Source organism: Myxine glutinosa, chromosome 14 (genome assembly GCF_964187855.1).
Source record: "Myxine glutinosa chromosome 14, kmMyxGlut1.1, whole genome shotgun sequence".
NCBI classification, from domain to species: Eukaryota; Metazoa; Chordata; class Myxini; order Myxiniformes; family Myxinidae; genus Myxine; species Myxine glutinosa.
The window spans coordinates 38,558,460-38,585,361 of record NC_136274.1 but is presented as its reverse complement, the minus strand read 5'-3'; the positions used below and the strand labels follow the sequence as shown (position 1 = coordinate 38,585,361).

The following is a 26,902-nucleotide window of genomic DNA, read 5'->3' as shown; positions in this document are numbered from 1 at the left end:
GTGAGCAGAGACTCTTGATTTTGGCAGTTTAACCATAAGAGGGTTGCAGGCAGATCTTGTGCGACCTGTAGGAATATTTGCGGGACAGAGCCCAGAGAGAGCTGGGGGGGGGGCAAGGCCAGAGAGGAGTCGGTAGAAGACGGAAAGACCACCAACCTGCCTGCGGTGAGTGAGTGAGAGGCCCTTGGAGTTAGCTTCATCGCGGGAGATTCCAATGATTCTGAATGCTTTGGTTTCAACAGCGTGAAGACGAGCTAGGTGTGAGGCAGGAGCACCAGCCCAGAGGGGAGAGCAATATTCCATTGAGCTGCGGATGAAAGCCTTGTATGTGGTGAGGAGCTCAGGTGTGCCAACGAAGGACTTCGCACGACGGAAGATGCCCAGTCGGCGACTGGCTTTGGAGGCCAGTATTATTACAAACTATCAGAGTACCCGCCCTATGGGCATTGGTACTGTAAAGGGTTGGACCTTTAATACCCTCTCCCACCTGGAGGTGGCGCTACACAATACACATTTACATAGGGAACTTGTGTCCCACACCCTCCCCCGCAAGACCACCGGCAAAGATAAAAACCACCCCTATACACTAAATGGGGTCATGAAAATCATATGTAGAAAGTCTGGATATAATGGGGTCCAGAACTGTAGGAGGATTAGCACGACAAACAAACAAACACACAAACAAAGACCGGTCTGTGAATTGTAGTAAGGATTTCTAATCCTTATCAGTCATTCCATATTATGACCTTACATAGGCTACCTTACATTACTTATACATACATACACAGTTGACCTCACACGTACATTAACCAGCACGTCCATTTTGCTGATATTCAAATCAAAAACTATCAATTTACCGGGTTTCTCATGTACACTACTGCGCTCCTGAGTAACCACCTACAATATTTTAAAAGTTATTTATTTGAATGCTTCATCAATGATGTTTTTACCATTATTGTGTTCTTGAATTTTGTGGCTTTTAAGTACACATGGGTCAACCCTAATAAATTGGCGGATCTTGCCCCTTCTCAAATTTAGAGATAGTGCAGGGGTACCAATCATAGGCGTAGTGATGGCGGGGTGTACTGGGGACCTCCCTGAGTGCGAATGTCAATGAGGCGCCAAATGACACCCACCAAAAAGTGTTTGCATGCTCCATTTGGTTGTATATAAATTACAATACAACGGACTTGTGAGAGTGCAAGACATAACTTTCAGAACCCCGTTTTCCATTTTTAATTCCGTGGTACATGTCAACGTGTCATGTGTTGTCGATGTTTACAAACTTTTTCTATCCAGTTTAACATTTTTCATAATTACTAAACACCTCCGCACAGTAAATAAATCCATGTTACGGTGTTGGTAATTATGGGGCTGCCGGCTACGTAGATCTCTTGAGGGGTTATAATTGCTGGACGACATCAGATCCAGACATTTTGTGTGCCATACTAGCCCAAATAGCGACGGCCAGGATCAAGTGTCAAGTTAATTATTTAACTTCCTTGTCTTCCTCTCTTTTCTTTTGACGTTTTCACTTGCAATCTCCACTTTCCTATAATTTCACCCTCTTTATAATGTGTGCAGCCATCTGAGGATAATTGTAATCGCTGCTCTTTATTCAATTTTTCTCTTTCACTGGTGGAGTTTCCTTAAGCCCAGCACGCATGTACAAACGAGATACTCCATGACGTATTATATAACGTTTGGCGAGTGACGTGAACAGGTGTGTGAGGGAAAATAGCGAAGCTGCTGGTGCTCCAAGGGTCTGGACAAAAAGGTAAATGTGGTGAGAAGCCTTGGAAGGACGAAGGATACCCCCGAGGTACGCACGTCTAGCCTGGGTTTGAATCTCGACCTAGCTATAAACTGCCATCCTGGTGTTTCTTTCACAGGCGGGGTGATTCACCAATGTGTGTACCGCTTGACGTTAACCTGGGCGTCCCATCTGCCGGCATTCATTGGCGTACGGTAAAGATCCCACGGTATTCTACGGAAAGAGTACGGGAGCTTAGCTCTGCTGCTGAGCCCGCCGGTGAAGCTTAGAGCTCTTGAATATGCCCCGCCTCCCCCAATAGAAATACCTGACTATGCCAGTACCTGTGTGGCGCTATTATTGACTTCTGAACCCAAGTGCCACAAACCCTAACTACGCCACTGGTGCCAATGCATATATATCTTACTATAATTCACCAAATGTCCGCCTGTCCGTTCGCAGGTACCGCAAAAATGGCTGAACCGATCGCAACGATATTTTGGGTGGGTAATCCTGGGACCCCGCTGGAATAAAATAGGCTATATTGTTTTTCCAATTTTTCCAATTTTCCAGTTTTTCCAAACACGATGGAATAATATTTACCGATATGAACAGTGATGGGGCTTTTGTTGAAATTCCACAAATACTGTTTATTATATGTACGAGGAGAGAGTAGATCGACTCCTGACGAACTCTTCCTATATAAACGTGCGGCTCCGCAGTAACACGGCAGCGTGTGCTAAGCGACTGAGGAACAGGTGTAGCGGTCGCTTCCGTTTTGCAGAATTCAATCTTTTTTCAAAATTAGCGCCATGTACTGTTTAGATTTTGATGATTTGTGTGTGATATGATTTAACGGATGTTTATATAAATCGTTTAAAATAAAATAAAGTCCTCAATTTCTGATATTTTGCCTTTTCATTTGGGCTTCCCAATTGCAGCCCCACCCGTAGGGCGGGTACCATTGCTAGTAAATATAATAACTATTTAGCCTTTTCAAGAACCCTTATTTTATTTTCATATTAGTATTACTGCATTAAGCCAAGGACTTACTAATGCACCTTCTTGTTTATCTCACAAAAAATATTTAACATGGTGGTCTGATCATGTCCAATTCAGTGAATTATGTATTGAATGTTTCTTTTGCACCTGCCGCAGGCTGACATGTTTGCTGGAGCTATCTTTATCCAGCAATCCATGGGACTAAATCTTTACGTTGCAGTCATTTGCCTTTTGATCGTCACCGCTCTGTACACTGTTACAGGTACAATGTAAATTTACTCCAACATTGTGCTGATGGTGTTGAGACAATGAAAGGAAGCATGTGGACTGCTTCTGTGGGGTTCAAATCTATTATTAGTTACCTCTGCCACCAAGGTGGGCGGAGGTTATGTTTTTACCCCTGTCTGTTCGTCTGCATGTCTGTTTGTCTCTCTGTCTGTGAACAGGATATCTCAAAATGTTGTAGAGGGATTCGGACGAAACTTGGTGGAAAGTTTGGGTGTATGACAATAAACGCTGGATTCAACTTTGATGACGATTCAAACCCGGATCCGGATATGAGAATTTTAAAGTGATTCTTCGCCATTGAGAGATAGGGCAAAAAGGATATATAGCAGGATATCTCAAAGGGTTATGGACGAGTTATGACAAAACTAGGTGGATAAGCAGGGTAGGCGACAAGAACAAGCGATTAGATTTTGGTTCAGATTTGAATCCAGACCGGCCTATCAATGGGATACAAAACCTAAACTGTTCAGCCTGGCAGAGGTTTGCGCTCTACCGAGTGCAGTTGTAGTTATCACTGTAATTAGAAGCTCCCTTGGCCCCTCAGGACTGTAACAGCCCACCGAGTGTGGTGCTCAACAACAGTGCTTCATGCCAACAGCAGCAGCCAATCACATCCACCATGGGCATCTGCCACTTGGGGTGGCACTTGGCCATGCACACAAAAAGCCAATGGAGGATTGGCATACTGGTGCGCTCCCCCACCAATTGCATGCAAGCACAAGAAGTCATTGCAGAGCCAATTGTCAACCCTGATGCAGCAGCCGAGTCACAAAAAGTCTCTGCACCATTGCCATGACACACAGCACCGTTCCCCCAGCAGTGCCACAAAGGATCGCTTCACTCTAAACATCGATCTTAATGCAGAAAAATTCTTCTAAATCGTTACCATTATTGGAATGGTGCTGAACCTTTATTCCATCTCTGAAACCCGACACCCCCTCCCCCCCCCCCCCCCCCACTGAACATAAAATATGATCTCTCTTTGCACCCTTCTTGTGGACGGTAGCTGATGATTGCTGACTTTCAAGCAGATTGGAGGTAGCCAACAGAGAACAGCTTGAAGGGTGCAAGTGGCATCTATATAATAATAGCGTAAGGACTCGACTTTGTTATCCCTTTTACGCCGCACCCAGTGACCCGATGCCCACGGCACTAATGGATTTACGATCTACGAACCGCACCCTTTGTTTATTACGTACAGCCATACTCGAAAAATCTGAATTAGCCGACGTTGGGGCCCAAAAGCATCCGATTAACTGCCGATACGACGCCATCTTACGACGCCATCGTATTGGCGTCTGCTGGGCGAAGGCGAAGCAAGCCATCCGCTGATTGGACAGGCGAAGGCGAAAACAAGCCGTCCACTAAGTGGACAATCCAGAGCATGCATTTGTGCCGGTGTTGGCGATCGTTGTTCATATACGCACTCTTCATTCTCATCTTTCTTCCTAACTCTTACTCGGACAAGCAAATCCCCTATGCCATCCATAATGGTACACTCTATCCATACACCACATCCTCCCTTCCGTGGATGTTCCACGGGTTTCGGCTAGTTCATATTAATAGCAGAGTTTGGTACCTGCCCTATGGCGGATCTTGTTTCAAGTGTGCAACTTGTTCTTCTGACACATCCCTTTATTTGAGTAGTGTATAGGCAACAGACTACAGTCTCGATCTCTCCCGAAAATAAAAATAACCCGGGTTATGTACATGAAGTAAAAACATCCCTATTGCTCATGTGAATATTTAATACATCGTGGTTACATAACTCAGATAATTCCAATTGCACTGGCCCACAGGTTGACACCAGAGGCCTGAAGCCCTAAGGCCTGAAGTCTCCGAGACCTATACATACTGTCACCTTCGCAAGGCCCATGATGTCTATTGGCTCCAACCTTCGATATTTGATGATCATTTCAACAGTCACTTGGGTTTTTTATTCTGAACAGAAAACTTATAGGGAGGGCATGGCAATTGTGAATATGACACTTCTGAGGAGGCTTACCATAGCACCAAAATGGCAGACAAATAATTTTTTTGAGGGAACAATTGGGGGTGGCATCAGGTCAGCTGTCCAACCAATCGGTAGAGAGCAGATATGCATACAGTAGGGTGTAAAAGTATGAGTACAGGAGGAAATTTATTAATTGAGACGTGTTAATAAAATAAATCGTTGGAATATGAAACCAAAAGCACTTTTAAGGGATTTCTATGGGAACTCTTAAGGATATAACAACACGTGTTATGATATGAAAAATTATATCTGTCTTTACGTATCCTTAAAATAATTTACGGACTGGTGTTTGTTTGTGTATTTGTGTATATTTGTTTGTTTCTTTGTCGTGTTACTCCTACAGTTCTGGTCCAATTACATCCAGACTTGCTACATAGGATCAGCATGACCCCAATTAATATATCGGGGTGTTTTATCTTTGCTGGTGGTCTTGGGGGAAAAGAGGGAGAGGGTCACAAATTCTCAGTGTAAATGTGTATCGTGTAGCGCCACCTCAAGGTGTGAGAAGGTATTGCAAGTCCCACCAGTTACAGTACAGTATTCCTGTCCCGACATTTTCCAGTGCAGTGATGTGTTTTGAATTATATCCAGTCAGCATGTTTTTCCTTCATGCACTTAACCCGGGTTATTTTTATTATTTTTGGGAGCGATTGAGGGAGCTGGCAGTTGCCTATACACCACCCAAATAAGGGTATGTGTCAGAAGAACGTGTTGTATGCTTAGAACATGGTTGCCTGTAGGGCAGGTACTCTGCTAGTAATCAATAATCAGTGTGACACCCTTTTGCTTTGAGTACTGCGTCAACTCCATTTGGGATCGATTTAATTAGTTTATGGATTATGTTTGAGTCAATCTTTTCGCAAAAATGTTGTAATGAACTCCAGAGCATAGTCAGACTGCTCACATAAATTTTATCTTTCTCTCAAATGTGTTCACCCTTTTGATTGAATAATAGCAATGTATTTTTGACTGTTAGGGATAATACATAATTCCTCCTGGATATTTAATAGGACAATCAAAAGGATTAGCTGAGTGATGAGCCCTTGCAATTATAACCATGAATATTCTTTATTCAAGGTAGACTGGTATAGGACAAAGGCAGTACATTTACAAAGATAAACAAATGTATTTATTTACAACAGCTTTATTTATTTATAATGGCTAATATCACTTTCTCACCGTAGCTTTGCAACTAGTGTTGTTCCAAGAGTCCAACTGATGACAAAGTCGTTTATTATCCTCATGGCATCTTTTTGGAGAGTTATAATAACATGAGTTCCCGAACAAGGAACGTCAACACAGGAGGAGGCCATTAGGCCCACCAAAGCCTGCATTAGGATTGCCAAGCTATGGTTGTTTGTCCGTGTCAGTGATCCTTTTTTGTAAATGCTGAGCGTCAAGCAAGGGAGCAACATCATTTTTAAGTCATCATCACTCACCACATCACATCAACATCACATCAACATCATCACTTTTTATTTTATTCCAATCTCTTTCCTGGAAGTCCTTGCAGTGTTCATATGTTTTATACCTCTCCCACCTCCCCCCAAGCCCTCCCCCTCCCACATTTCTACCGATGTCCCTGCTCTCAAATGTTGTTTTTGTGTCCTTCCCCCTCTCTCCCCATCTTGTCTACCGCTCCCCTTATTTTTTGTGTTTTATGTGTCGATTTGACTTTTTGTGTGATTAATGTTAGCTCTTTCACGAGCCTCGATCTTGTATACAAAAAAAAAGAAAAAAAAAGAAGTCTTTGGTATGACTCAGACGAGGTTTGAACCGCCGACCTCCCAGACTCGGAGTGAATGATCCAACTATTATTCCACCATGACTGATAGTTTTCAATGCATCCACATGTTTCTGCCATGGGCATGGCACTTCTGGTGAGAATGTGTCAATTGAAGTGAAAGCTTTATTCTGCTTCAATCAAACTTACAGAAGATTGTCATATTTGTTTTCACAGGTGGACTCACTGCAGTCATCTACACAGACACCATGCAGACTATCATTATGCTCTTTGGGAGCCTAATTTTAATGGGCTATGGTAAATATGTTTTGATCACAGTATTTACAATTCTGGTACAAATCACTTTGATGAACTTGCATCACTCATGAAAATACCAAGTACATTATTTCAAGATACAAGAGTGTATTTGGGCCACAGCTGGACAAAACAAGAATGTTGATTAATCAATTACCCATAATCCCATGTTTCATGCTTTAAAGCGTGTCCTGAAAATCACGAGTTGACAAGTGAGATAGCAAATGTTGTGGAGCAAAGGATAACTAGAGAGTTCAAAGAACACGATACCCTACGCAGTGCTCAAGTATGTACTTACATTTTTCGCAAAACAATGATTTAAAAGATCGTTTAATAAAAGTCCAGGCGTTATGTGTCCTTCATAACGTCCTTATAAACAGTAAGTTTCCTGTTTGGAATGATTTTCTATTTCGTTTGACCGGAAGGCAGACAGAGTAATACAATAATCTCACTCCTCTCTGCGCATGTGTGATCGGGACGAATTCAAAACCGAAGTACGTTAAAACAAAAGATTTGTCTTCCTATTGCTGTTCTGATTAATGTTCAAAATATAACATTCGATTTAAATAAGCTGTTTTTCGACTATAAACTGACGATAAAAAAACTGATAAGACAGACAGACGGATGGACATGAACCGATTGGTTAACCCCACTTTTCACTCCGCGTGCATAGGGTATTTACTGTGTAGTGTATATCGAGCATTATTTGTGAAACATTTGTAAGAATATTTATTGAAATTAAGGTGCTTCAAATTTTACCTGATATTTTGTTTAAAATACAACGAAGCCTCAGGTGTATTGCAAAAATGTTACTCGCATTACTTTGTAAGGTATTCTCCAGCATTGGACATGCATGTCCCATAAGAGTGGGACATGGGTCTCCTTAGAGATGCTTCCATATAACTTCAGTGTATAATCGGTCTTGCCTCGAAGGGGATGCGAGACCTTTGCATTGCGAGACCATTGCATTCCGAGATCCCTATCTGTGTGTGTGTCTGTCTGTCTGTGTGTGTGTGTGTGTCAGACAGACACACATATATTTGCGCTTTAAACATAGGAGGGCCTCCCGATGGAGACAATTTAATTGGTAACTCTGTCATGGTATGGCAGTCATATTCAATTAAAGGAAAAAATTTGGACATCATTTTCTCCAAAACTGCTCAACGAAAAAAATGGAAACTTGGCATATGTCATAAACTCCCAATGGGATATATAGGGTGATAATGATGTCGTCATCAGTGAAGTGGGATTCCAGCTATAATTGTTTGAATTGAAATATTTGTGTGAAAAATCTGAAACTTCATATATCTGATCTATGACCCGATGTGAGGGAAGAATTGAATTTATGACGTACATATCCCATGCCAAAACACGATGTGACATTAAAAAGTGCATGTATGATACAGGTATATGGGCCATAATAGTAGTGGGTCATTATGGTAGCATGTTCAGTTAACGATGGTATTTTGTTCAGAATGAACAGTAGCGTGATCTGTGCATACAAAGAAAAAAGTGGGGTTAAACAGTTGGTGCATGTCCATCCATCTGTCTGCCTTAAGAGTTTATGATCGAGGAACATCTTATTCAAAGTGAATATTATATGTTCAACACAAATGAAACAAATAAGCATATAATGTTTGTGTCGTTGGTTGTTATCTCCCCCACCCCTCTCTGTCTCTGTCACTCCCCCACCCTCTCTGTCTCTCCCCCACCCTTCTCCGTCTCTCCCCCACCCTTCTCCGTCTCTCCCCCACCCTTCTCCGTCTCTCCCTCACCCTTCTCCGTCTCTCCCCCACCCTTCTCCGTCTCTCCCCCACCCTTCTCCGTCTCTCCCTCACCCTTCTCCGTCTCTCCCTCACCCTTCTCCGTCTCTCCCCCACCCTTCTCCGTCTCTCCCCCACCCCTCTCTGTCTCTGTCACTCCCCCACCCTCTCTGTCTCTCCCCCACCCTTCTCCGTCTCTCCCCCACCCTTCTCCGTCTCTCCCCCACCCTTCTCCGTCTCTCCATCACCCTTCTCCGTCTCTCCCCCACCCTTCTCCGTCTCTCCCCCACCCTTCTCCGTCTCTCCCTCACCCTTCTCCGTCTCTCCCTCACCCTTCTCCGTCTCTCCCCCACCCTTCTCCGTCTCACCCCCACCCTTCTCCGTCTCTCCCTCACCCTTCTCCGTCTCTCCCCCACCCTTCTCCGTCTCTCTCCCACCCTTCTCCGTCTCTCCCTCACCCTTCTCCGTCTCTCCCTCACCCTTCTCCGTCTCTCCCCCACCCTTCTCCATCTCTCCCCCTTTCCCCTTTTCCTCCACTCCTCTCTTTCCACACTCCCTACCCCTTCTCCTCCCCCTCCGCTCTCTCAGCCTCCCCTCCCCTCCCATCCCCTTCTCTTCTCCTCCCCCTCCGCTCTCTCAGCCTCCCCTCCCTTCCCCTTCTCCTCCCCCTCCGCTCTCTCAGCCTCCCCTCCCTTCCCCTTCTCCTCCGCCTCCGCTCTCTCAGCCTCCCCTCCCTTCCCCCTCTCCTCCTTCCTCTTCTCCGCTCCTCTCACTCCCCCCTCTCTTCATATTCCCATCAAGAAAGTGACTCCGTGTTACCCAGCAACGCCGGGTACCTTTGCTAATAGTATAATAAGAATGGAACTGTTGGAAAGCTAATGCAGTAATCAATTTATTTGGTTGGAAAGCTAATAATCGATTTACCTGGAACAAAAATTCGTTTCCATTTAATCACACAGCTATATCTATCTATAATTCCAGTAATCTCTGTGTGTATGTGTGTGTGTCTGTGTGTGTGTGTGTGTGTCTGTGTGTCTGTGTGTCTGTGACCGCTGTTTCTCGACAACCACGGGTCCGATATACTTGAAACTTGCCAGGTATATTGCTGGGGACCTGAGGATGTGCCTTTTCAAGGTTTCATATTAATCGGACAAGTAGTTACCGAGCTATGGCGATTTAGCCGTTCGCCGTTCGCTTTGGCTTTGCGAATGGACCGAACCATTTCATGTAAATAGAGGGGGGGGGTTCTACCGTACTCGCAAGCCGTTCGCTTTGGACCAAACCATTTCATGTAAATAGAGGGGGGGGGGATTGTCACCGTACTCGCAAGCCGTTCGCTTTGGCTTTGCGAATGGACCAAACCATTTCATGTAAATAGAGGGGGGGGATTGTCACCGTACTCGCAAGCCGTTCGCTTTGGCTTTGCGAATGGACCAAACCATTTCATGTAAATAGAGGGGGGGGATATAATTTTAGATATATATATAGTACGGGCATGCCCTAGTCTTTTCAAAGCCCATCTTTCCATATGGAAGAAGAAGAAGAAGCAGACCTGGAGCTTTAATGTGCCGATTCCAACGGTACGACAGCAGGAACCTTTTAGAATGAAGTGTGAAAGCCATGGAGCATACAGAATTATATATAGTAATACTTCTCGAAGCAATAGAAAAATATATGAAAGTACATGGAAAAAGCACACAAAGAACAACAACAATCACAGCAACTACGTGTTACAAATTAAAGATCCTTTTTATTTGCGTGTTTTACTTCATTTTACCTTTTTTATGGAAATCGCCCCGAACAAGGCATAAAGCCACTATAGGTAAGGGGCTAAGGGAAGGTTAGAAAAAGATAAGGATAAAACAAAATAAATAAAAAAATAAAAAAAAAATAACAAGAAAACATCCAAGACACAGGCAGTATCAGAAGTCAGACAATAATCTCCATTAAGACTCCCAGATAGGTATGCAATATGTTCCCAGATAGGTATGCAATATGTTCCCAGATAGGTATGCAATATGTTCCCAGATGGGTATGCAATATGTTCCCAGATAGGTATGCAATATGTTCCCAGATAGGTATGCAATATGTTCCCAGATGGGTATGCAATATGTTCCCAGATAGGTATGCAATATGTTCCCAGATAGGTATGCAATATGTTCCCAGATAGGTATGCAATATGTTCCCAGATGGGTATGCAATATGTTCCCAGATAGGTATGCAATATGTTCCCAGATAGGTATGCAATATGTTCCCAGATGGGTATGCAATGTTCCCAGATAGGTATGCAATATGTTCCCAGATAGGTATGCAATATGTTCCCAGATAGGTATGCAATATGTTCCCAGATAGGTATGCAATATGTTCCCAGATGGGTATGCAATATGTTCCCAGATAGGTATGCAATATGTTCCCAGATGGGTATGCAATATATTCCCAGATAGGTATGCAATATGTTCCCAGATAGGTATGCAATATGTTCCCAGATAGGTATGCAATATGTTCCCAGATGGGTATGCAATATGTTCCCAGATAGGTATGCAATATGTTCCCAGATAGGTATGCAATATGTTCCCAGATGGGTATGCAATATATTCCCAGATAGGTATGCAATATGTTCCCAGATAGGTATGCAATATGTTCCCAGATAGGTATGCAATATGTTCCCAGATGGGTATGCAATATGTTCCCAGATAGGTATGCAATATGTTCCCAGATGGGTATGCAATATGTTCCCAGATAGGTATGCAATATGTTCCCAGATAGGTATGCAATATGTTCCCAGATAGGTATGCAATATGTTCCCAGATAGGTATGTCATCTTCTGATTGAAGCCGTCAATGAAGCGACGAGTAGGCGCGGCTAGAATCCCTGAAGTTTGTTGTTTCGTTATTTTTGTGGCTGCAGATTAGGAATAGTTTATCATTACCTTAAAGTACTAATTAAACATCCATATCAACATCCAAGTGAGCAACCCGAACACATATTTGATGTAAGTCCTTTCTGATCTTTTTTGCAGCTTTCTTCGAGGTTGGCGGTTACGAAGGATTGCACGACAAGTACATGCTTGCCATCCCTAACGTGTCCCCAAATTCCAGCATTAGTAAGGAATGCTACATGCCTCGAAATGATTCCTTCCATCTCCTCAGAGATCCCATCACTGCGGATCTTCCCTGGCCTGGCATGGTCTTTGGCTTGACTGTCATCTCCATATGGTACTGGTGTACCGATCAGGTAAATTGGTTTTGAATCTCTCACGTTCAAACTGCACCACATGCAGGGACGGTGGCATGCCCCAGACATAGTGAAATTTGGATGATTTTAAGGAATAATTGTGTACAATCTGCCCATGCAAATATTGGTTCTCTAGGCATGCTCTAAGAGGGTGGTCCAACTGGTGAACCAATCGGGCTAAGTATACAAGAATGACTAGCTCTAGTGCAGGAAGGAAGAATGGGAAGTGTAATAGTACATGATGAGTAATCCATAGTGTTATGGTCGGTTTGAATCCAGTGAGTTGTTTCAATGTGACCGCAACGGTCAACCGTTTTGGGGTCTCCCTGCCGGATTATGTGCGTAATGGCGCGATACCGTAGGGATCGGGAGTCCGAATCGGCCGAGCTGTCACCGAAGGTGGGTGGATGTTATGCATTCACCCCTGTTTGCTTGTCTGTTTGTTTGTCTGTGAACAAGATATCTCAAAAAGTTAAAGACGGATTCGGACGAGACTTGGTGGACCGGTTGGGTGTGTGACAAGGACGATTTGATTAGAATTTGGTGAAGATCCAGATCCGGATCCGATAGTTTTTAACTGATTCTTCACTAGGCCAAAAGACGATATATAGCAGGACATTTCAAAAAGTTGTGGATGACTTATGAAAAAATTTGGTACATGAGTTGGGTAGGTGAAAAGAAGAAGCCGATTAGATTTTGGTTCGGTTCCGCAAGCAGGTCCGGCTCATCAGTGGGATACAAAACGTAAGCTATTCAGCCTGATTTGTCTTGCAGTGCTGCATATGCTGCTGGTTGTAAATGTTTGATTGTATCCCAAGTGGTGTACTATGACTGCAGTACTATCCATTTTACACCATCCTCTATTTTACATGTCTCTTAATGGATTGTATTATGTCGGGATGTTTCACTGGTTAAACCATCTCGTTGGCCTTTTTCATACCAAGCCTGAAACACCAATTGCCGATGTTCAATGGGTTCGCCGCTTAATATGCGGGTTCCGCCCAGGTCAAATTCATGGCCAGATTGCACGTAACGATATGCACGTAACGTAACGCCAGCGTAACGTAACGCCACGTAACGTAACGATATGCCCTATGGGCTGGTGCTCCTGCCTCACACCTAGCTCGGCTTCACGCTGTTGAAACCAAAGCTTTCAGAATCATTGGAATCTCCCGCGATGAAGCTACCTCCGAGGGCCTTTCACTCACTCACCGCAGGCAGGTAGGTGGTCTTTCTGTCTTCTACCGACTCCTCTCCGGCCTTGCTCCCCCAGCTCTCTCTGTGCTCTGTCCCCCAAATATTCCTACAGGTCGCACAAGATCTGCCAGCAAGCCTCTGATGGTTAAACTGCCGAAATCTCGGCTCTCTGCTCACCTTCACTCCTTCATTCCTCTTTTCTCCCGCCTCTGGAACAAACTCCCACACTCCCTTCAATCCCACTCCTCCCTCCAGGTCTTTAAAACAGCTGTTCACCACCATCTCTTATCTTCCCCCATCCAAAACCTTGATCTTTTCTACCCCCACTAATTCACCCCAGATCCACCTTGTTTGTAATTCCAACTTCTTTCCTAGTAGTCCTGGCAGTGTCCATATGTTTTATGCCTCTCCCACCCCCTTTCCCATGCCTCCCCCCCAAAGCCCTCTCCCTCCCACAGATCTCTCGATGTCTCCATGTCTCTCGGTTCCTGCTCTCAAATGTTGTGTTTGTGTCCTTCGCCCTCTCTCCCCATCTTGTCTACTGCTCCCGATGCTTTTTGTTTTATGTGTCGGTTTGTCGGTTTGTCTTTCTGTGTGATAAATGTTCGCTCCTTCACGAGCCTCGATCTTGTATACAAAAAAAAAAAAAATAGCCACCCCACCACATTGGCCTTTTATTTTCCTTCAAACTTGATTTCAATCATCTCCCAGTTTCACAGGTATATGCTTTCCCACAATCCCTGCAGGTGGTGCAATATACCAGATCAACACCAGCCTTCACCAGTAAGACTAGTTTTCGATTCTCTCATGGGAACAATTTACCACCAATTGGAATTTGGACTTTTAATTTGGTAATAAACCTGCGGACATTGTGCAACGGCGTACAGGCTCCTCTATTTATTGCACCACATATTATTTTGCGGATTATTTCTGAAAAGTCTTCCTAATAAGGTAGTATACCCACTGCCCAATCATGTCCTACTCCTTGAGTTTTGCTATCTTTGGTTTCTTAAAAGCAGGTAGTAAGTCCTCGGTTGCGGCATCCCTGAATGAGAAACACACCCACACACAGGATGTTCGGGTATAAGATCCACTACGTTTATGGCAATTGGGATCGTCTTAGAAACAGTGAGCTGCAAATTGAGTTCAAAGATAAACATAGAGAGCAGATGTAGATACGGTTATTGCCAAATGTTGAGGATTATATAGAAAAAGTTACAATTGACGTCCCCAGCTGTAAGTTGTAACAGCCAGGGCTGACATTTTAGGCCACATACAATGAAAGGCCAAGACTTTTTCGAAAGCAACAACCCTGAGATATGTCAGCAGATGGGTAGAACAATGGATTAGATCAACAGGACGTTGACCTCAATCAACATCCTGTTGATTCCATCCATGTGTCAGCCGTAGATGTTCTGCATGTCTCAATGTACCTATTGTATGGTGCTGATAAGAAGTCAGTACTCTTGCAACAAGCACCAGTATACAGCAATGCTTTTGGCGAATGAAAGACCAACTTTAAAGGCAAACGGTAGAGAAGCTTACTGAGCTAGCGAGTGTGGCAGACCGGAAGGATCTGAGGAATCTCATGCTGGCCTTCATTCTGTGATGATGGCGCCCTCTGAGGACCTAATGAGGAAATAGACGAGGGATTTGGGTGACGATGAATGGTAGCGGAGGTCGCAAGGGGGTGGACAACATGGATACAGAAGTGAAAATTTGTGGTGGTTACTAGGTGTAGAAAAGATCATGGTTTTGAATGGGATGATCTGAGATGGTGGTGAACAGCTGTTAACAATATCTGTGATAACAGGAGTGAAAAAGATGTATGTGGGATAACAACAACAACAAAAACACAGGCAGAAATGCAGCCCAACTATCACTAGTAGGCCGGACTTTGACAGCGACACAAACTTGACGAATCAACACAAAATATGGTTTGGGACAGAAAAATTGATGAAAAACATAAACGCAGCACAGCACCGATTATGATGAGATGGGATGCGCCACACTCTTTATTGGCAAGGGTTACACTCGGTGGTTTGTCATTGCCTTCCAGGGCAGGAAGTCAGTCAGGGCCTGAATTTTGAAGTTGGCCAGGTGCGGGCAAAGTTCCAAATTTGGCTGGCACCCTGGCCGAGTCGTGGAATAGTTTGTCGACTAATTGCGAGGGACACAGTGGGATCCTTAACATCCACCAACTAATGCCGGCAGACAAGATACCTAGGCCATGGGCTACTATAGCTGCCCTTGTACACACCCGCCCCCAACAAATCTCTGACACGAAATTTTTCTGGTGCCCTAGAGTATCCTGAACATAAAATCAAAAGTTAACATTACGTATAAGTTGGGATGAACTTGCCATTTTGGATCAATAGTTAGAGGTAACCTCAATACGCGACCGTGGTCGATTTGCGTCACACTCAATTTCTATGTTTCCTTCTTTGGTAATTTGTGCGGTCATTATAACAGTAATACATACAAACGAGGTACCAAATAAAAGCTTAGCTTCTGCTGGTTCTTCTGAAATCAGTATTATCATGTTTCAGGAATATTTAATGTGAGTTATTGAACAACATATGCCCGCACCCCACGTGCGTATCTTGCGCTTCACAAATATGATCAAATTTATACATTTACTTTTGTTTGAAGTGCATATGTGAGACTTCATTCATCCACTTCATATATTAGAATAACAACAACAACAACAACAACAGGCATTTTAAGGCCACTTTCCCTGCTAGAGCGGGGGTTAGCCTTGCGGTCCCCATGACAATCTTCTCCATTTTGCCCTATTTTCTGCATCTCCCCTTGTTAACCCCCTTGCACACATTTCTTCTTCCACCATCTTTAGCCAAGTCTTTCTCGGTCTTCCCCGTCCTCTACTTCCTTCTACATTCATTTCCATCACTCTTCTCAACCAGTCACTTTCATCCTTCCTCAACACATGGCCAAACCATCTCAAACTGTTTCTCTTCACAGCATCAATCACAGGCTCTATTCCCATCATCTTTCGCAATTCATCATTTGTCTTCCTCTCTCTCAACGACACTCCGCACATCCAACGAACCATTCGCATTTCCACCCTTTCCAGCCTTCGTTGCTGCTCCACGTTCATTACCCATGTCTCGCTCCCATAAATCATAACACTTCTCACACATGCAGCATACACCTTTACCTTCAGCTTCAACGACACTCCCCTCCTCGTCAGCACGCCACTCAGTTCCCATATATTCGAATAAACTGTGTCCATATACCTAATATCTGATACCACAACTGTGATTTTATGATATAAACTGACAGAGTTATGGCAAGTTCAAAAATGGCACTTGTTAATAGAAGAAAACAAAGCTGCAAGCGATATATTCATGGGATTCAATACATCAACAACTCGTGTACCAATTCTATATTTTATGCTTCTGTGATGTAATATATGGTCATAAAGATTACGAATATGATGAAGGGTGAGACTAGCGTGACAGAATGTATGCACATTAACAAATAATGAACAAGGTACCACCAAGCAAGGTATACTGGGTAATGTATTCCATATAATGAATGGGCACAGAGTTCATTCACTGGTGAACATTGTCAATCTTGATCACCGTCAGTGATGTCTCCACCAAACTGATATGGGGTACCTGGCAGGTCTGCGTCCGAATCATCCGAGTCCACATCCTCAGAATGCAGTGGTTCGTTAATGATACCAATGAGCTGTTGTAGCCGAACATTCCTCACGTAGTGGCTCCAGCTTGCCATCCCTCAACTCCCATCCAAGGCCAACAGTTACATCTGGAATATCTGGTTTGGCGATATGGGCTCTCTTCCAGATGCTGACTCAATGCCAATTTAAAGGTGATAAATTTAGAAGACGCCGCGTCCCCGAGCATATGGACCACACATCTCAACTAGAACGCCACTCAGTAGAGCGCATACTCCCGCCGTGGGTCAAGTTGGAATAGTACGATTTCACAAAAGTTTGAGGGAGTAGTTCAGTGACAACACAAGACAGACACTGCACAGATATATATTTAGAATATATAGAAGATAATGTTAAAAAGAACAAGGCAATTTCACTTACATTTTCGGATTCAGCGTTCAATTCTATATAAGTGAGTGTATTTTGAAGCATGTGTGACTTCAAATAAAATTGTAAGCCAGGAAAAACGTTCGTTTCATTCCTTTGGGATACAACATGTAAAACTGGCCCAAACGTGAAAACAAAACTCGCTCATTTTAAGTCGTACAAGCTAATGCGACCGCTCATTCTTCTGGGAAGAATCCCATGCACATGCTTGTCACACTTATAACTCACCTAAGTCTTTATAAGTTCATCAAATACTGACACCGCGATTGACATTCGCTGAGGCAAATGTTGATATCTCTTCTGAGGTTATAAAAAAACGGTTTTAAAGCATTATACGTATCAAACGATACATTTTATGAAACGGGGAAAACTAATACACACTTTGGCGGTTTTAAAATGACAGAATATGTCTTTATTAGAAAAAAATGAACATTGAAGACGACGCTGCTAAAGAAATACACCGCTCTAACGCATAACCACGAGTTTAAACTACATTTACAACAAATATGAAAACTATCTTCATATCACAATGTTAAATATAGAATATATAGAAGATAATGTTAAAAAAAAAGAGCCCTATCTTCCAATGGTAAAAAAATCCTTCAAAAAATTCCTGGATCCGGAATAATATCCTGAGCTTCACCAAAAACTAATCAATTCTTCCTTATCCCAAGGGCGATCATCCCACCAACTTTCATCCAAATCCGTTCAGAACTTTTCCAGATATGTTGTTCACAAACACATGAATACACACACACACACACACACACACACACACACACACACACACACACACGAATGTATTACTCCCTGGCGGGAGTAAATATCATGAGGCTGAGTATGCCGCACACTCGAAACGAGAGATATTCTTGATTTACCCCTAAATAATTTAATGATTTATTAGGTCTATGAACTAATGACCTGACAACGTACGCCCATTTGGGATGGTTTGAACAAATTTGTGTGTTATTAAGTATCTAATCAACCTTGCTTTTGTTTCTTTGTCATTAGGTGATTGTTCAGCGATGTTTGGCTGCAAAGAACATGTCTCATGTGAAGGCTGGATGCATCCTGTGTGGATACCTCAAGTTGCTGCCCATGTTTATCATGGTGATGCCAGGAATGGTCAGCAGAATTTTGTACACGGGTAAGAAATCGTTGCTTACTTTGTCAGGGTGTATATGCATTCCTGAATTGCGGACGCCCTCACATTTACACCACCGCGGCAGGTGTCGTTCCCTTTAGGGAGAGTTCCATTTTGGTTCCCTTTAGAAGAGAGGGGTTTTCTCTTATTTGCATTGTTAAACATTGTGATTATTGTGTCCTCGTCTGGGATTCCCGTTGTCGTTCTATCTCGTGCTTTCATTAAATATTAATTTTTCTCCGAAGACCTGCATGCACATCCTTTTCTGCCATCCTTCCCACATGAACGGATTTGTTGTGATTGATCGTCCCCTGGAGGGGTGTAATTGGGTTCATGCCATTGATTTTTAACCGACCGGATTTAGATCCCCCATCGAAGGAAGAGGTGTATTATCACCACCCAGATGCACCTCGTGGTTCAATTCATTGAGAAACTAGAACGACACTCTTCGACGTCACGACGTCGACCAATACGCCTCCGCCCACATTATTACATCATAATAATACTTGGACCAAGTTTGATTTAAATCCATTCAGCTGTTCACAAGTTAGCACATTTTTACCTGACATGACCTCTGACCTTTGATCCCAGGACACCGAAATCTAATCAGTTAATGTTTACATCATTATACATATCTGTACCAAGTTTGAATTAGATCCCTTTAACAGACTTTGACCTTTGACCTCTTGACCCCAAAATCGAATCTGTCCATCTTTGCATCATTCCACATAATTGTACCAAATGTGGTCAGAATCCCATCACTGGTTCACAAGTTATTGCAGTAACAGTATTTTTACCTAACATGACCTCTGACCTTTGGCCTTTGACCCCAAAATGTAATCAATTCATCTTTACCTCCATTATACACACCTGCACCAAGTTTGACTAATAACCCTTCAGTTGTTCACAAGTTAGCACAGTTTTACCTTACATGACCTCTGACCTTTGATCCCAGGACACCAAAATCTAATCAGTTAATCTTTACATCATTATACATGTCTGTACCAAGTTTGAATTAGATCCCTTTACCCTTGTCAAGTTATCGACCTATTACAGACTTTGACCTTTGACCTCTTGACCCCAAAATCGAATCAGTCCATCTTTGCATCATTCCACATAATTGTACAAAATGTGGTCAGAATCCCATCACTGGTTCACAAGTTATTGCAGTAACAGTATTTTTTTTACCTAACATGACCTCTGACCTTTGGCCTTTGACCCCAAAATGTAACCAATTCATCTTTACCTCATTATACACACCTGCACCAAGTTTGACTAATAGCCCATCAGCTGTTCACAAGTTAGCACATTTTAACCTAACATGACCTCTGACCTTTGACCCCAAAATGCAATCAATTCATCTTTACCTCATTATACACACCTGCACCAAGTTTGACTAATAGCCCTTCAGCTGTTCACAAGTTAGCACATTTTAACCTAACATGACCTCTGACCTTTGACCCCAAAATGCAATCAATTCATCTTTACCTCATTATACACACCTGCACCAAGTTTGACTAATAGCCCTTCAGCTGTTCACAAATTAGCACATTGTAACCTAACATGACCTCTGACCTTTGACCCCAAAATGCAATCAATTCATCTTTACAAATGCAAATCAAATGCAATCAATCCTGACCCCCTCCATCCGGACCAAATTCAGATCCTGGGGGGACAGGGCCTTCTCCATCGCTGCTCCCACCCTCTGGAACTCACTACCTCACACCATCAGAGACTCCTCCTCACTCACCACATTCAAAACATCACTAAAGACCCACCTGTTCAACGCTGCATTCAACATTCAACCCACAGCATTTAACCCCTGACTATCTCTTCTCCTTCTCCCTCCTTTTGCTTTAAATATTTCCCTATTGATTCTTGTCTTGTCTTTTTGATTCTTGTCTTATATATATGCCGTATATCGCTGCTGTTTGTTTTCTTGATTCTTGTCTTTTTGCAATTGTTGTTTTCATGTATTGTTATGCATTATGTTTTCCACTCTGTCAAAGCGCCTTTGGGCTTCTGGAAAAGCGCTATACAAAATAAATGAATTATTATTATTATTATTTACCTCATTATACACACCTGCACCAAGTTTGACTAATAGCCCTTCAGCTGTTCACAAGTTAGCACATTTTAACCTAACATGACCTCTGACCTTTGACCCCAAAATGCAATCAATTCATCTTTACCTCATTATACACACCTGCACCAAGTTTGACTAATAGCCCTTCAGCTGTTCACAAATTAGCACATTTTAACCTAACATGACCTCTGACCTTTGACCCCAAAATGCAATCAATTCATCTTTACCTCATTATACACACCTGCACCAAGTTTGACTAATAGCCCTTCAGCTGTTCACAAATTAGCACATTTTAACCTAACATGACCTCTGACCTTTGACCCCAAAATGCAATCAATTCATCTTTACCTCATTATACACACCTGCACCAAGTTTGACTAATAGCCCTTCAGCTGTTCACAAATTAGCACATTTTAACCTAACATGACCTCTGACCTTTGACCCCAAAATGCAATCAATCCATCTTTACCTCATTATACACACCTGCACCAAGTTTGACTAATAGCCCGTCAGCTGTTCTCAAGTTATCGCGGTAACGAAAACCTATCACGGACGGACGGAAGGATGGACAGCCGGACGGACAACCTGAAAACAGTCGCCGGAGGCATAAAGACGGCTATCCATGGACATGGCTCACAATGCATGGTCTCCGTTCCGCAGATCATTAAAGTTTGATTTTATATTTGATGTAAATTATAAGGAAACCGTTTCATGTGGACTGAATTCTGGGCTGTCGATGATGTGCAGCTGTTAATCACCAGTGACATCACCAAGCAAAAAATGTTTACGACTTCTTGCTTCTCCAGACGCATTTCCTTGCATGAGCTAATATTTCAAAACAAATATTTTTGCAGATATTGTGGCTTGTGTTGAACCAAGTAAGTGCATAGAATATTGTGGAACGCCAGTTGGATGTTCAAACATTGCGTACCCCACTCTTGTTATAAAACTCCTGCCGAACGGTAAGTTGAACACTGTCAAAGCATTATTTTTAAACAGACTTAATTGATCGTTTTCTTAAAATTTGTGTCAAATACTGCATTATTGACGGCATACTGCGAGGATGTCATCTTTTTTATATAAATACTGTACAAATGAATGAAGGCACTTTTTTTTTTTCCATGGTCAAGGTTCTATAAAAAGCTAGAACGATGAACGGATCAGGACGCAACATAACAAAATGTTACGTAACAGGAGAAGGGAGAAAACACTAGCAGCAGAACAGCAGAATGTAACAGCAGAAGGGGAAGGAGGAAAACACTAACAGCAGAACAGCAGAACGTAACAGCAGAAGGGGAAGGGGGAAAACACTAACAGCAGAACAGCAGAACGTAACAGCCGAAGGGGAAGGGGGGAAACACTAACAGCAGAACAGCAGAACGTAACAGCAGAAGGGGAAGGGGGAAAACACTAACAGCAGAATATAACAGCCGAAGGGGAAGGGGGAAAACACTAACAGCAGAATATAACAGCAGAAGGGGAAGGGGGAAAACACTAACAGCAGAATATAACAGCAGAAGGGGAAGGGGGAAAACACTAACAGCAGAATATAACAGCAGAAGGGGAAGGGGGAAAACACTAACAGCAGAATATAACAGCAGAAGGGGAAGGGGGAAAACACTAACAGCAGAATATAACAGCCGAAGGGGAAGGGGGAAAACACTAACAGCAGAATATAACAGCAGAAGGGGAAGGGGGAAAACACTAACAGCAGAATATAACAGCAGAAGGGGAAGGGGGAAAACACTAACAGCAGAATATAACAGCAGAAGGGGAAGGAGGAAAACACTAACAGCAGAACAGCAGCACGTAACAGCCGAAGGGGAAGGGGGGAAACACTAACAGCAGAACAGCAGAACGTAACAGCAGAAGGGGAAGGGGGAAAACACTAACAGCAGAATATAACAGCCGAAGGGGAAGGGGGAAAACACTAGCAGCAGAACAGCAGAATGTAACAGCAGCAGGGGAAGGAGGAAAACACTAACAGCAGAACAGCAGAACGTAACAGCCGAAGGGGAAGGGGGGAAACACTAACAGCAGAACAGCAGAACGTAACAGCAGAAGGGGAAGGGGGAAAACACTAACAGCAGAATATAACAGCCGAAGGGGAAGGGGGAAAACACTAACAGCAGAATATAACAGCAGAAGGGGAAGGGGGGAAAACACTAACAGCAGAATATAACAGCAGAAGGGGAAGGGGGAAAACACTAACAGCAGAATATAACAGCAGAAGGGGAAGGGGGAAAACACTAACAGCAGAATATAACAGCAGAAGGGGAAGGGGGAAAACACTAACAGCAGAATATAACAGCCGAAGGGGAAGGGGGAAAACACTAACAGCAGAATATAACAGCAGAAGGGGAAGGGGGAAAACACTAACAGCAGAATATAACAGCAGAAGGGGAAGGGGGAAAACACTAACAGCAGAATATAACAGCAGAAGGGGAAGGAGGAAAACACTAACAGCAGAACAGCAGCACGTAACAGCCGAAGGGGAAGGGGGGAAACACTAACAGCAGAACAGCAGAACGTAACAGCAGAAGGGGAAGGGGGAAAACACTAACAGCAGAATATAACAGCCGAAGGGGAAGGGGGAAAACACTAACAGCAGAATATAACAGCAGAAGGGGAAGGGGGAAAACACTAGCAGCAGAACAGCAGAATGTAACAGCAGAAGGGGAAGGAGGAAAACACTAACAGCAGAACAGCAGAACGTAACAGCAGAAGGGGAAGGAGGAAAACACTAACAGCAGAACAGCAGAACGTAACAGCAGAAGGGGAAGGGGGAAAACACTAACAGCAGAATATAACAGCCGAAGGGGAAGGGGGAAAACACTAACAGCAGAATATAACAGCAGAAGGGGAAGGGGGAAAACACTAACAGCAGAATATAACAGCAGAAGGGGAAGGGGGAAAACACTAACAGCAGAATATAACAGCAGAAGGGGAAGGGGGAAAACACTAACAGCAGAATATAACAGCAGAAGGGGAAGGGGGAAAACACTAACAGCAGAATATAACAGCAGAAGGGGAAGGGGGAAAACACTAACAGCAGAAGGGGAAGGGGGAAAACACTAACAGCAGAATATAACAGCAGAAGGGGAAGGGGGAAAACACTAACAGCAGAATATAACAGCAGAAGGGGAAGGGGGAAAACACTAACAGCAGAATATAACAGCAGAAGGGGAAGGGGGAAAACACTAACAGCAAAATGTAACAGCAGAAGGGGAAGGGGGAAAACACTAACAGCAGAACGTAACAGCAGAAGGGGACGGGGGAAAACACTAACAGCAGAATGTAACAGCAGAAGGGGAAGGGGGAAAACACTAACAGCAGAATATAACAGCCGAAGGGGAAGGGGGAAAACACTAACAGCAGAACAGCAGAAGGGGAAGGGGGAAAACACTAACAGCAGAATATAACAGCCGAAGGGGAAGGGGGAAAACACTAACAGCAGAATATAACAGCAGAAGGGGAAGGGGGAAAACACTAACAGCAGAATATAACAGCCGAAGGGGAAGGGGGAAAACACTAACAGCAGAATATAACAGCAGAAGGGGAAGGGGGAAAACACTAACAGCAGAATATAACAGCCGAAGGGGAAGGGGGAAAACACTAACAGCAGAATATAACAGCCGAAGGGGAAGGGGGAAAACACTAACAGCAGAATATAACAGCCGAAGGGGAAGGGGGAAAACACTAACAGCAGAATGTAACAGCAGAAGGGGAAGGGGGAAAACACTAACAGCAGAACGTAACAGCAGAAGGGGACGGGGGAAAACACTAACAGCAGAATGTAACAGCAGAAGGGGAAGGGGGAAAACACAAACAGCAGAATATAACAGCCGAAGGGGAAGGGGGAAAACACTAACAGCAGAACAGCAGAAGGGGAAGGGGGAAAACACTAACAGCAGAATGTAACAGCAGAAGGGGAAGGGGGAAAACACTAACAGCAGAATGTAACAGCAGAAGGGGAAGGGGGAAAACACTAACAGCAGAACAGCAGAAGGGGAAGGGGGGAAAACACTAACAGCAGAACAGCAGAATGTAACAGCAGAAGGGGAAGGAGGAAAACACTAACAGCAGAACAGCAGAACGTAACAGCAGAAGGGGAAGGGGGAAAACACTAACAGCAGAATGTAACAGCCGAAGGGGAAGGGGGAAAACACTAACAGCAGAACGTAACAGCAGAAGGGGAAGGGGGAAAACACTAACAGCAGAATGTAACAGCAGAAGGGGAAGGGGGAAAACACTAACAGCAGAACGTAACAGCATAAGGGAAAGGGGGAAAACACTAACAGCAGAACGTAACAGCAGAAGGGGAAGGGGGAAAACACTAACAGCAGAACAGCAGAATGTAACAGCATAAGGGAAAGGGGGGAAAACACTAACAGCAGAACGTAACAGCAGAAGGGGAAGGGGGAAAGCACTAACAGCAGAACGTAACAGCAGAAGGGGAAGGGGGAAAACACTAACAGCAGAATGTGACAGCAGAAGGGGAAGGGGGAAAACATTAACAGCAGAACAGCAGAACGTAACAGCAGAAGGGGACGGGGGAAAACACTAACAGCAGAATGTAGCAGCAGAAGGGGACGGGGGAAAACATTAACAGCAGAATGTAGCAGCAGAAGGGGAAGGGGGAAAACATTAACAGCAGAACAGCAGAACGTAACAGCAGAAGGGGACGGGGGAAAACACTAACAGCAGAATGTAGCAGCAGAAGGGGACGGGGGAAAACACTAACAGCAGAATGTGACAGCAGAAGGGGAAGGGGGAAAACATTAACAGCAGAACAGCAGAACGTAACAGCAGAAGGGGACGGGGGAAAACACTAACAGCAGAATGTAACAGCAGAAGGGGAAGGGGGAAAACACTAACAGCAGAATGTAACAGCCGAAGGGGAAGGGGGAAAACACTAACAGCAGAACAGCAGAAGGGGAAGGGGGAAAACACTAACAGCAGAATGTAACAGCAGAACAGCAGAAGGGGAAGGGGGAAAATACTAACAGTAGGGCCAAGGGAGAAAATAGACGGAGACAGACAAACAAGGGATGGGGGCAACAATGAAGGGTAGGAGAGTACGCAATTCTTCAATTGCATGATTCTTCTTCTATGTTCGTATGCAGCACAAGGCTGCAGGGTCGCTTCATTGGTGGTAGCATCGCTGTGTCACTGATGCAATGCCCTCTGTCGGTCAGGGCAGGAATTAGGAATTTGTTCATGGTGGTGGCGATAGCTCACCTACTCTTCATGAAGGACACCACGGGATCTTTAATGTCCACTAAGGAATGCTGGCAGACGGAACGCCCATTTAACGTCAATCCGAGGGATCTACTGGTTGGTACCTGTACCTAATTGGTACCGTTACCTATGATAAAAATGTCAGACAAAAAGCTTTCAAGCTGAAAACCCCTTCTCAAAAAACCTGGATTTTGAGGAGGGGATTTCAAGTTTGGGTCGCGACCCTGGATTTGGGAACCCCCTGCTCTAGGCCGTCCTGCAAGCCCAATTGCATGATGAAATGGTGTTTTTGTTGCAGCTTTAATACATTCGCCTGACATTGAATGTGTTAAATTACAAACGATTCATGCTGAGATTTGGAATCAAAGAGTGTAACCCATAGGTCTGCGTGGCCTCATGATGGCTGTGATGTTGGCATCTCTTATGGGAGCTTTGTCAGCCATATTTAATAGCGCCAGCACCCTCTTCACCATGGACATATATGCAAGGATTCGATGGAAAGCAAAAGAGAGGGAGCTCATGATCGCAGGACGGTAAGGAACACACATTTTATATATTCAGGTGATGTGTATTTTTATTGTTGAATAAATATTCAACAATCGTTGCAACCCTGTTTTAGCTCTAACACGAGCCTCGAACTTGTATACAAAAAAAAAAAAAATTACTCTTATGGATAAGCTGCCAAAATCAAAACTCTCTGCTCACCTTCACCCTTTCATTCCTATTTTCTCCCGCCTCTGGAACAAATTTTCTCCCGCCTCAAACTCCCTCACTTTCCTCAATCCCTCTCCTCCCTCCAGGTCTTTAAAACAGCTGTTTTAAATTATCCCCCATCGAAAACCTTGATCTTTTCTACCCCCGTTAATTCACCCCAGATCCACTTTTTTAAAATACGAACTTCTTTCCTGGAAGTCCTAGCTGTGTCAGTGTTTTTTTTACCTCTCCCACCTCCCCCAAGCCCTCTCCCTCCCACAGATCTCCCGATGTCCCTGCTCTCAAATGTTGTACTTGTGTGCTTCTCTCTCCCCCCATCTTGTCTCCTTCTCCCTTTATCT

General features: G+C 43.7%; 2 protein-coding genes across 2 annotated transcripts in view; one reads left to right on the top strand and one right to left on the bottom strand.

The window, feature by feature from the left end:
- The window catches only part of MTRFR (mitochondrial translation release factor in rescue), a 46,011-nt gene extending 35,973 nt beyond the window's left edge, over positions 1–10,038 (bottom strand). The window contains exon 1 of the mRNA XM_078768356.1: positions 10,021–10,038. The gene's annotated coding sequence lies outside the window, so the exon portion shown is untranslated. The remainder of the gene's footprint in view (positions 1–10,020) is intronic.
- Positions 1–26,902, top strand: part of LOC137439641 (sodium/glucose cotransporter 1-like) — a 61,129-nt gene that overhangs the window by 17,610 nt on the left and 16,617 nt on the right. The window contains exons 6-11 of the mRNA XM_068135594.2: positions 2,912–3,017; positions 7,018–7,098; positions 11,878–12,092; positions 18,388–18,523; positions 21,461–21,568; positions 26,230–26,380. Of these exons, the coding sequence (XP_067991695.2) occupies positions 2,912–3,017; positions 7,018–7,098; positions 11,878–12,092; positions 18,388–18,523; positions 21,461–21,568; positions 26,230–26,380 (797 nt within the window). The remainder of the gene's footprint in view (positions 1–2,911; positions 3,018–7,017; positions 7,099–11,877; positions 12,093–18,387; positions 18,524–21,460; positions 21,569–26,229; positions 26,381–26,902) is intronic.